The sequence below is a fragment of the Leucoraja erinacea genome, chromosome 9 (assembly GCF_028641065.1).
Source record: "Leucoraja erinacea ecotype New England chromosome 9, Leri_hhj_1, whole genome shotgun sequence".
NCBI classification, from domain to species: Eukaryota; Metazoa; Chordata; class Chondrichthyes; order Rajiformes; family Rajidae; genus Leucoraja; species Leucoraja erinaceus.
In genome coordinates, this window is record NC_073385.1 from 70,780,561 (window position 1) to 70,792,611 (window position 12,051).

The 12,051-nt window shown below is 45.8% G+C and overlaps 1 protein-coding gene across 4 annotated transcripts in view; it reads left to right on the plus strand.

Annotated features, from left to right (window-relative positions):
- Window positions 1-4,618, plus strand: part of LOC129700574 (exocyst complex component 3-like) — a 59,729-nt gene extending 55,111 nt beyond the window's left edge. For all 4 annotated transcript variants that reach the window (XM_055641193.1, XM_055641191.1, XM_055641190.1 and 1 more), the window contains one exon: window positions 4,043-4,618. In XM_055641193.1, coding sequence (XP_055497168.1) covers window positions 4,043-4,223 — 181 coding nt within the window. In that variant the 3' untranslated portion in view covers window positions 4,224-4,618. The remainder of the gene's footprint in view (window positions 1-4,042) is intronic.
- The last annotated feature ends 7,433 nt before the right edge of the window (window positions 4,619-12,051 follow it).

Consider the following 12,051-nt stretch of genomic DNA (forward strand, 5'->3'; position numbering starts at 1 on the left):
TTTCTTTTCAGATCGAATACTCTTGCAATCAAGTCTGGTCTATCCCACAGCTGCTGATTGTGAAAGAGGCACTGTCGTTGCTTGCTCCAGTTTGGTCGGTGGGAGCGCTATAAGCTGCCAGCAGCGTGTTTGATTTTTCTACTTTTTTAGTTTTTTTAGTGTGTCTTAATGTATGTTTTTAATGTCTCTCTGTGTGTCTTGTGTGAGGGGTGGTGTTGGGGGATAAGGGGGAAACTGCTTCGGTCACCTCCTTGAAGCCACAGTCTGCGGAGCTCCTGCTGGTGCTGTGTACGCAGCCCGGGATCCCTCGTTGGGGACCCCAGAGGAGAAGAGATCCGACCGCCGGTCCGCGGACAACTTCTACCGTGGGCGCAGTGGGGACTTACCGACCAGAGCAGGGGATCCCTGGAGAGGAGCACCGACTGCCGGCCGTGCGGTCTGCGATGCTTCTGGCTGCGGCGCGGCGGGGACTCTAAATCTGGCTGGCTTGCAGCCGACACCAACCTGAAGCCGCGGCCTCCAGTGGGGAAGCACCAATTCAGGACCTACCTGGACCTACCCTGTCCGTACATCTGCATGCCTGCAGCAGCGACTGCGGAGGGTTGAGGTCCCGACCACGGGGGAAAATGTAGGAGGACTGGCCAAATGTTGTGCCTTCCACCACAGTGATGAATGCTGTGGTGGATGTTTGTGTTAAATTTTTTTATTGCGTATTGTGTGTTCTTTTTTAATTTTACCGCTGCTGGCAAATTCATTTCACTTGCACTTATGTGTACATCATGACATCCTGGCATCGTTCCATCATGTATCTTGGTCCACCGACAAATGTCGAGAAGACGAATGATGCGCTTTCCGATGTTTTCCAAATCATCATTATTGTTTAATGCATCCGTGAGGTCTTTGTAAGTTGTTGATCTCAACGATGCTCGACTCATGCAAATATAATTGAGCCTACAGCCGGGGGGATGGGGGTGGCTTCAGGTGCGATTGTTGGGGGCCGGTGGGACAGGGGTTGGTAAGGGAGTGCAGCTGTGGCCTGCCGCTGGCATGGCCTGCCAATAGACAATAGGTGCAGGAGTAGGCCATTCGGCCCTTCGAGCCAGCACCGCCATTCAATGTGCTCATGGCTGATCATCCCCAATCAGTACCCCGTTCCTGCCTTCTCCACATATCCCCTGACTCCACTATTTTTAAGAACCCTATCTAGCTCTCTCTTGAAAGCATCCAGAGAACCGGCCTCCACCGCCCTCTGAGGCAGAGAATTCCAGATTCACCACTCTCTGTGAGAAAAAGTGTTTCCTCGTCTCCATTCTAAATGGCTTACCCCTTATTCTTAAACTGTGGCCCCTAGTTCTGGACTCCCCCAACATCGGGAACATGTTTCCTGCTTCTAGCGTGTCCAAGCCCTTAACAATCTTTTATGTTTCAATGAGATCTCCTCTCATCCTTCTAAACTCCAGAGTGTACAAGCCCAGCTCAGCATATGACAGTCCCGCCATCCTGGGAATTAACCTTGCAAACCTATGCTGCACTCCCTCAATAGCAAGAATGTCCTTCCTCAAATTAGGGGACCAAAACTGCGCACAATACTCCAGGTGTGGTCTCACTAGGGCTCTGTACAACAGCAGTAGGATCTTTGCAATGTGGGGTGGGGGGAGGGGGGAAGGGGCAAAGGGTGTGGTGGGGGGGAGGGGTGTGTGTGGGGGGACTCCGTTCACACGCCGCACCTCCCAGCTCCACACAGCGGCTTGCCCCGACTCCACACGGCTTGTGGACTCAGCCCCACCTCCGGGCCTAACCTTCATGGTGACTGACAAGCGAGAAGACCAATCTGCTGATCTCATGATTTTTTTAAACCTTCATAACTTTTGTAATATTCCACCGATCGGAACAAAACTTGGTGCGCTAGGAGCAGAGGAGAACGGCGAGTAAGATAGCGATATACGGTACCGTTTTGTGCACATTTTTAAAAAAAGCAAACCGTAAGTGGTCAAGATGAGAGTTTTAGTAATAGGATAGACAGATTTAATTTTCAATATCAAGAACCTTGTGAAGTGCATCAAGGGATTACCATCCCACAACATTGGCATCGGCAACATTGATGTGCGTCAATGAATGCCTAAAGGTTATCGTGCTTTACAGCTATCCTAGTGTCATACTGCAGCTTCCACACCCTCATCCTCCTGTGCTCCAAGGAATAGTCCCAGACTTCTCAACCTCTCCCTCTAGAACCAGGCAACATCCATGTAAATCTTTCCGTTCCTTTCCAGCTTGACACCATTTTTCTTTAACATGGTGCCCAGAACAGAACTTCTATACATGACAAAAACTCTGATCTTGTTATCTTCCAGTTTTGCGGTCATTCTATTTGCGCAAAAAAGGTACGCGATAGCGCTATGATTTTCCGCCAGCTTACTCACAGTTTTGTTCCGATCGGTGGAAGCTGGTAAGAGTTATCGAAGTTTAAAAATCTTAAAAACTGCGCGTGCGCAGCTCGATGGCCTTTCCTGCCATTCAGCGCCTCGCGGATTGGTCCCTTCTACTGTCACTTCTCGGGCTGGTTTGCCTCTTCCTGCGCCATCGCGTATTGACTGCAGCTGCAGGACGCTCTGGATAGCCGGTGGAGGTCTCCAACCGGACACAATTTTCGGAGGGAGGGACCGGAAATGACCCGACCCAGCCCAGCCCAGCCCAATCCAATCCAACCCGGCCCAGCCCAGCCTGGCACAGAGTCAGAGATGGCACCGATGTCACCAAACAGAAAGCAGAGACCCTGATCCCGGCAGAGGAGAATGACCAGCGAAGCAACCGGCGGCCTGTGACCAGCGACCAGCGCCCGCTGTGAGTCCCCATCGCACCACAAACCCCTTCCCCTCTGGTCCCCCTCGCTGGCTCCTGCCCTCCTCCCCCGTAATACTGCGCTCTCCCCCATGGCTCTTCCCCCGTCTTTTCTCTGAGCCCTCTCCCCCACCACACCACTTCCCCCCGACACACACCTCCCTTCAGACACACACCTCCCTTCCGACACACACCTCCCTCCCCATAACCCCCCGTCCATGTCCATGCACCCCTCTCCCCCACAACCCCCCTGCCCATGTACCACCCTCCCACACCCCACCCCCCCCACTCACCCATTGCCTCCCACAACCCCCCACAACACCCCCCACAATGCCACACCCCCGCTCACATACCCCTTCCCCACAACCCCCTTCCCCTTCAACCCTCCCCTCCCCCCACAAGCCCCCCTCCCCCCACATACTCTTCCCCCACCCACAAACCCCCCTGCCCACAACCCCCCTCCCCCCACAACCCTCAGAATTGAGATGTTGAAAACTTCCATTAAAAACTCCCGCCAGTTGGTCCGCACAGGTTTTTAGAACACAACCGGGTATACCATCAGGTCCAGGCGCTTTCCGAGGGTTCACCCCACTGAAGGATTTCCTGAAGTCGGCCTCTGTGACTGAGACTGAAATACCATCACAGTGAATGGGGGCTCGGGAAGGCACATCTATCAAACGTGCTCCCTATCAAAGCGTGCGTAAAACGCATTGAGCTCAACCATCGAGGAGCTCACAGTCTCGTTTAGAGACAGATGTTGGGAGCTCCAAACGACGCAGAAGGTTTTGACCAGCCCCGACCTGGGGTCCGATCGCCCGGCGCAGGGGAGCTGAGATTCCTCCCACCCCTCAATGCAGGAGCTTGATCACCCTGATGCGGAAGGCCCAACCAGCAGCTCCGGGAGCCAAGATCGCCCCATCAACGGAAGGCTCGAGTCCCCCGGGAGAACAAAGTAGGGAAGAGATGGAACTATTTGTCACTTTCCATCACAGTGAGGAATGTGGAGGAGTAACTGTGGTGGATGTATATGTTAAAATGTATTTTGTGTGTTCTATTGCTTTTTATTAGTATGACTCTATGGCAAATGAAATTCCTCGTATGTTGCAAAACATACTTGGCTAATAAAGTATGATTATGATGATGATTATGATCTTAAAATTAAAATGTTCTGATTCTCATTGTCATTGACACTTGTATCTTACAGTGAGGAGCATATTTCAGCCCTTCTTTACTTCCGTGGGATTTCAAGAGGAAGAAAGAAAAGCAAATTAATGGAACATTTCAGTCAACTGGAGGAAACTATGAAAGAGCCAATAAAACCTAGCCACCCCTTTCTTTTTGCCGATATAAAAACTGGACCAGTGACCTGCTTGCCATCATTTTAATTTGCTTTAAATGTTTAGAGTTGCTGCTGCACAGGTTTGAGGGCTGATTGTCTTGGTAAACAAAATTGTGAATTGTCATGTCATAAGTGATTGGAGTAGAACTAGGCCATTCGGCCCATCATGACTGATCTATCTCTCCCTCCCTCCTAACCCCACAGTATTCCCATGTGTGTGTGTAGGATAGAGTCAGTATTCATGCATTGCTGGTCAGCGCGTACTCTGTGGGCCGACCAGCGATTGGAAACACGGGACAATGAACTAAACTGAACTGAACAAGTAAATGACTCCAATCACTTCAGCTTCATGATCAGAAAAATGTTAATTTACAACACGTTATTACCAACGACATTGTAGTAAGAAGCCGATGTGTGTAAAATAAATCTACAGATCGAAAACACTGTTTGCAGCAAGCAGCATTCACTTCCACAAATCTTGCAATAACTTTTCAGGGCAAGGAGCCACTATCGTATAAATGACTTTAATCATCTCAACTTCATGAAATACATCACAAACATTAGTTTACAATATATTATTACTAACTACATTTTAGTTCAAGGCTGATATATGGAAAAACACACAACAACTGTGGAAACTCTGAGTTGGTCTGTTTGAAGCAAGCAGCTTTTGCTCCCATGATTCCTGCAATTACTTTTCAATAACTACAATCAAACCAATTATTTCATAGGATACAGTATTGTAATACATCAGAAAGGATAGTTTACAACACATTAATATGTTTTAGTTGATAGCTGTTGTATGAAAAACAACTGTACAGCTTTGGAAACTGAATTGGCTTGCTTGCAGCAAACAGCATTCATTTCCATACATTTTGAAATAACTTATCGGTGCTACAATCAAACCAATGACTCCAATTGATGCAGTGATGATATGCATTGGAAAGGGTGGTTTATACCAAGTTGTTACTTTCTACCTTTTTGTTGAAAGCCGTTGTATGTAAAACAATGATACAGCTTTGGAAACTGTGAATTAGCCTGTTTGCAGCAAATAGCATTTGCTTCCATACATTAATGACTCCAATAGATGTAGTTTGATGAAAATCTGCATGCTGTATGAATATATAATTTTTGTTATATAATAACAAGCATGCAAACAGGCCCTTTGGGACAACTTGCTTACGCTGGCCAACATGTCCCATCTACAATAGTCCCGCCTGCCTGCATTTGGTCCATATCCCTCTAACCCTGTTCATGTACCTGTCCAAATGTTTCTTACCTGCCTCAAGTACCTCCAGCGGCAGTTTGTTCCATACACCCACAACCCTTTAGCGTAAAAAGGTTACCCCCTCGGGTTCCTAGGGGAAGGGTAAACAATAGTGAGGGCTAATAATTAGTGAATAGAGCTGTGGATTGTGCCAATGTGATAACAGGAAACCGCAGACAAAGCTGAACAGGAATTGATTATGCGTGATTATGATTATGAACTGATTATGCATGCACCCATCATTATAACTGACATTTGGATCTACTATTAATGAATTGAGACCTGTGGATAATCATCTCATTTTGTTTCCGACATAATTAAGACGGCCTGAGTTCATTCTGTAATCAAAATCCCTCGTTTTTATTGTTAATCAAGTCTCTGTACAAAATCTCGTCATTTGAGAATGTATAAAATGTACCAGTTGCAGTTGACATTGGTAGCCTCCCGGTAAACAGGGACATGCTGGTGAGCAGTGGGCCGGGACACTCTGTGTAAACAGGGACATGCTGGTGAGTAGGGACATTCCTGGTTAGCAGTGGGGCTGACAGAGAAGGTGGTCCCCAGTGGAGGTCTCTTTGTAAGGGAGTCCTCCCTCTTTCCATCGGGCACCTGCTGTGGAGCGTGTTGCACAGAACTGTGGCGTGCAACAGATATTTGAGTCAGTTCATGGACACGCCAGCCGCCTGTCACTTCTGCAACGAGGAAGAGACCATGTCCCACATGTAGATGGAGTGCGAGAGGCTGCAGCCTCCGTACAACTATCTGAAGGGGCTGCTCCTCGTGTTTTGGCTGAACTTTAGCCCCACGCTCCTGATCTTTGGTCACCCAACAGAGGGGGTAAGGTTGGGAGGAGGAGGAGGGGAGGGGGAGTTATCTCCCTGTCGGTTTGCTCCTGGGCCTGGCCAAGATGACCATTCGTGGATCCAGGCAGTCTAGCGCAGCCCAAGTTGACTGCCTGCCCCTCATCCGGGCCAATGTCCGTGCCCGCTTGTCCCTGGAGAAGGAGCACATGGTGTCCATGGGGACTGGAGGCCTTCTGTGAACGCTGGTTGCCGTGGGGGGGCGAGTGTATTGTAGGTAAAGTTGCCAATATTTTAATCTGATAACTGTTTGATTGCAAAATGCTAATGGCAGTTTTGATTTCGTTACTGTGTATTTGTATATAATTGAATAAAAGCATTTGGATTATTAAAAAAACGGTGAGCAGTGGGCTGGGACACTCCTGGTGAGCAGAGGCACTGCCAATAAGCAGGGACACTCCATGTGACCCGGCCTGCCTGCTTGCACACCTCAATGTTTTTTTTCCTGAAATAGAATTCCAAATTACCCGGAATTTGATTGTATTTCCCGGCCGGGTAAGGCTTCCCCAAATGAGCATGTGCGACTGTGCATACGGGGATACTGGGCCCACTGCGCATGCGAGGGAAGTCGGTATCACTGGCGCCATTTTCAATTGTAACGCGGCTGACTGGCCTCCCCCAACTACGCAGGCGCCGATGGTTGTAAATATACAGGTACATACTTTTTCCTGCAAATCATCCCGCAGGCCTAATTGGACCCTTTGGCATCTCCCTGCTAGTGTGCCCGGATTCCGTGCGTGCGCGGTTGGGGAGGCAGTCGCACATACGCAGTTGCGGAAGGCTTATCGGGCCAGGAGATTTCCCAAAATTATTTCATTTCCCTAAAATTACCTGAAGACAACCGGAATTTCCAGAATTTCAGGTAATTTCCTTCAAAGTGGAAACACTGGGTCAGACTACGGAGGGGGACTCGCACGCGGCCTGCAGAGAGAGGCCGGTGTGGAGCAAGTGGTCGAGGGGAGATGCTCGGGCCAGATCCCCAAGGACGAGCCGAGGACTAGTTGGAGACACCTTCATGAGGTCGGGCTGGAGCCTCAAGGTGGGGCCGAGGTGGGACTGAGGTGGATGAGCTGCATTGCCGAAAACAAAGAGATCCAGCGCAGAGGTGGGGGCGCCAGGAACCAAAGATCATAGACGAGCAAGACAGACTACTCTTGCAAATTTCCAATGCACTCGGGTGTAGTGCGCAATGGAGCAGAAGGGCCGCCATTTTAGTATGCTCAATCCGACTTCCGTTATGCCTCTCACAGTGTAATCAGTGTTGTGGGGGAACAGTATAGCATGTTGTGATATAGCATATCTTATCAATTAACATATTTTTGTTAATTTTCTTTTTAAATGTTTTCCCCTGCTTAATCTAACGGTTTCTGCCCATTTCCCTCCCATCCTTCCTCCCCACCCCCTAATTTCCCTTGTATTGCTCTAACACACACTACGCACCAATTTAACTTAATCTATCTTCTGTCTGTCTTTGTCTATCTGTCTGTCTGACTGTCTGAAGGTAGATTGGGACTTGTACCTGGCGAGATGCCGTGAAATTCTTTGTTTTTTAACACAAAGTACACAAAAGAGTCGCCACAAAGGCAGCGACAAAGTTACAAAAAGTACTCACCCATCATACAACCCCTCTACGCCAGGTCCCCCTTAGTTCCCGACAAGATAGACCACTCTGTGAAAAAGCCGTAGTAGGTCATGGGTACATTTTAGTGCCATCTTGATAAGCTGCTTTGTGATTACCGTCCTGGCACCTACATCTACAAGTTTAGCTCACTATTCCACCAAAGAAAGGTGAGAAAATATTATTTATTTCTGTCGATATTATTCTGTCGTGAAAATATTATTTTCTGTTCTCCCATCAATGGTCATGGGGATACTAGGTTTGTCAGTACTGTAAAAAGTTATTAGAAAGTTTCTTTAATAGATCTGGACTTACCACAATAATAAAATTATCAATTTTTACACTGTTGTACATGTTTGGTTTTGTTCTTGTTGTAAGTCATGCATCCTACTGTCTTAGGTCCAAAAGAGGATTTAAAGAAAATACAAATATGGTCTATGTAAGAAGATTTTAATAAGCTCTTCTACATTCAAGGTAAATTGACATATTAGAGGAAAAATGCTTCTTCAATATACAGGCCTCTCCCCAACCGTGAAACAATTGCACAGGAGGTTCAAAGATGTGGCAAGTGGTGAGATCCCATTGGAGGTGGCAAAAATGACGGAGGATTATTTGTTGTATATAACGGCCAGTAGGGTGGAAGTTGAGGACAAGGGGGACTTTGTCCTAGTTACGGGGATGGGGTGTGAGAGTAGAGTTACGGAGTATAGACACCCTGGTGAGAGCCTTATCTATATTCGAAGAGGAGAACCCCTGTTCCCTGAAGAATGAGGTAATCTCCAAAGCCCTGGTTTGGAAACATTGCTTTTGTATGTGATTTATGAATTTTCCAAACGTGAGTATATCTCATAACAACACATTTGTGGGTCAGCCGTATATTGCACCAACCCCTTCAATATTAAATAACTCAGTTTTAAAGCTTTTTTTACTTGTTTCCAAATTTGTATTCCACTATGTATTATAGGGTTTTCCTTATAGGTTTTTAATGCAATTTTGTGGGAGCAAATATAATCAAACCAATTTCAAAAGGTAAACAGTCTTCCTTTTCCATCCTTAACCAATCTGGTTGTGATCCATTTCTTCCAGCCAGAAATTCATGTTTTTAATATGGACTGCCCAGAAATAAAACAAGAAATTTGGCAAGGCTTTAAAACTGAATAATATACCACTATGTCTTCCCATTGTAAATAATCCTTTATTCAAGCCATCCGTATTGGATAAAGGTTTCACACAATGGAAAAATTATGGATTTAAAAAGATTGGACATCTTTATAGGAAAGGCATCTTTCTTTCATTTCAATAGTTACAACAGAATCATGGACTGCACTCAAATAATTTCTTCAGATATCTACAAATTAGAGATTATGTTAAATCTAATACACAAGTTTATAGGACTAGGGAACCAGAAATTCTTAATGAATGTTTGAATAAGCATCCTAACACTGAAAAATTAATAGCTTATATTTATAACACCCTCTAAAACAACGAGGTACCACCGATGGAACTATATAGATACACATGGGAAAATGAGTTAGGTCATCCTATAACGAACGATATTTGGGACGAAAGTTTACAACATGTACATCAATGCTCGTTAAATGCCAGACATGCTTTAATACAATTTAAAGTCTTACACAGATTACATTACTCCAAAATAAAACTAAATAGAATTTTCCCACATATTTCTCCTATTTGTGATAAATGTCTGCATCTAGAGGCCAATTAGATGCAGACACATACTTTTGCAAATTGGACAAAAATTAAAAATTTCTGGATTGATATTTTGAAATAATTTCTGAAGTTGTTAATACTAAATTGGATCCAGACTCAAAATTAATAATACTTGGGATATCAGGACAAAGTTTAACACTCACAACGAGCTAAAGAAACTTCCTCGACTACAGTATAATAACTGGGAAAAAATTAATATTTAAATTTTGGAAAGGCCCTATAACCCCCACAATTAAAATGTGGATTGTGGAAATGTCAGACACCTTACACTTGGAAAGAATTAGACTTGGACAAACAAGAACTTTTTGTTAAAATATGGGCTCCATTCATTAACTAATTGAAGGGGTAGATTGGCCCAGCACGAAAACCCAACTGAAGCTTGAACCCAGGATTAGATGAAGAGTTATACTTCATAATCTATGAACTTATCTCCCATGATGTATTATAAGTAATTCATTCCACCTTTTCTCTTTTTCGATATTTGTAATTCTTTTTTCTCTCTTTCTATCTATATATATAAAAAACACTAGCAGAATTAATCGACAATTGAAAATTTTAATAATGTATGATTGATGTATATGAAAAGTTGTTTTTACTATAATATGTAACTATACTTTATAATATGTTTGATTCTAATAAAAATATTTTAAAAAATATATATATATTAAATAATTCAAAATTGAACTTCACAATCAAGGATAACACTTTTTATTTCTGTCATTCATGGTAAGTTTTACATAATTTATATCATTTTGTATGTAAGATCTTTGGTGCTTTGAAGGCTTTGGTGAAGATGGTAGGTTCTCATTCTTCCTCTTGAGTGACCTTCGTTGGGAAGACAGACGTTTCGGCAGATTAGGTATATCAAAGAGTTGGAACTGCATTCCAATTTAGTCTGTTCTTGGTCTGCTTTTTGGAAAACTGTTCAAGTTCAAAGTATTCAGATCAAAGACGGACGTTGTTTGACAAGTACACCAGAGTTCGGGTTAGGACAGGGGTCGGCAACCTACGGCCCTCGGGCCGGATGCGGCCCATAACCTGAAATCATCCGGCCTGCAGGCAGATTTTTTTTCAATTCGTTTTTGTGACCTGGGAACTACAGCCAGTCGCGGGGCAGGCAAGCGATCTGGGAACTGCAGCCAGACGCGGGGCATGCAGGCAACTTGGGCGCTACAGCCAGTCGCGGGGCAGGCGAGCCGACCTGGGAACTGCAACCAGTACCTGGGAATGCAGGCGATCTGGGTACTACAGCTGGAACTTGGGCAAGCGAGCTGACCTGGGAACAGCAGCCAGTACCTGGGCACACGAGGGACCTGGGAACTGCAGAAAACTAGTTTAAAACACATGAACAGCGGTTTAAACAATGACTGCCGGTTAGTGGGCAAAATTAGAGCACATGGTATTAGAGAAGTGGTTGGCAGACAGGAAAGAAATGTCGTTGCCTGCAGCCATACATATAATAATAAACAACAAAACACACAATAAATACAAATTAACATCCACCACAGTGAGTTCACCAGGCACCTCCTCACTGTGATGGAGGTAAAAATCTTAGGGTTACTGTCTCTTCCCTCCTCTTCTCCATCTGCGCTGAGGCGATTCCCCAGCGGGCAATGGTAAGTCAGTCCCGCGGCTCACCGAGCCCGCAAACGGGCCGGTTCAAGCTCCATGTCCTGGGGTGGTCGAAGCTGCCGCCCTCCAGTCCTGCGGACGCAGCTGTTGCCGCGGGAGCTCCGGAAAACAGGCACCAGCCTGTGACCTGCGAGCTCCTGACGATGTCGTCCACTGGCTCGCGGCCGAGCCCCGGATTCAGGTCGCCGCCTCAGCTATAGGAGCACCATCTCAGCCCCGTGCCGGGCCACCCTCACCGGAGCGCTGTCCCAGCCCCGAGTCGTGCCGCCCTCACCAGAGCGCAGTCTCAGCCCCGCGCCAGGACGCCCGCACAGGAGCGCAGTCTCAGCCCCGCGCCGGGCCGCCCTCACCGGAACACCATCCCACATTGTCACATATTGTTGCATTGTTATACATTATTACATTGTGTAAATTGTTGTACATTGTTGCACAATGTTGCACCTTATAGCACATTGTTACACATTGTTGTACGTTCTTTTCCATTGTCACACGTTGTTCGATATTGTTACAAATTGTTGTGCATTGTTGCACATTGATGTGCATTGTCGCACATTTTATTTTGTCACATTGTTACACTTTGTTGTACATTGTTACACAATGTTACATATTGTTGCACAATGTTACATATTGTTGCACATTGTTACATGTTATAATGTTACACATTAATGTCCATTGTTACATATTGTAGTACATTGCTGCACATTGATACGCATTGTTGCACTTTACTACATATCGTTGCACATTGTTGTACATTGTAGAACATTGT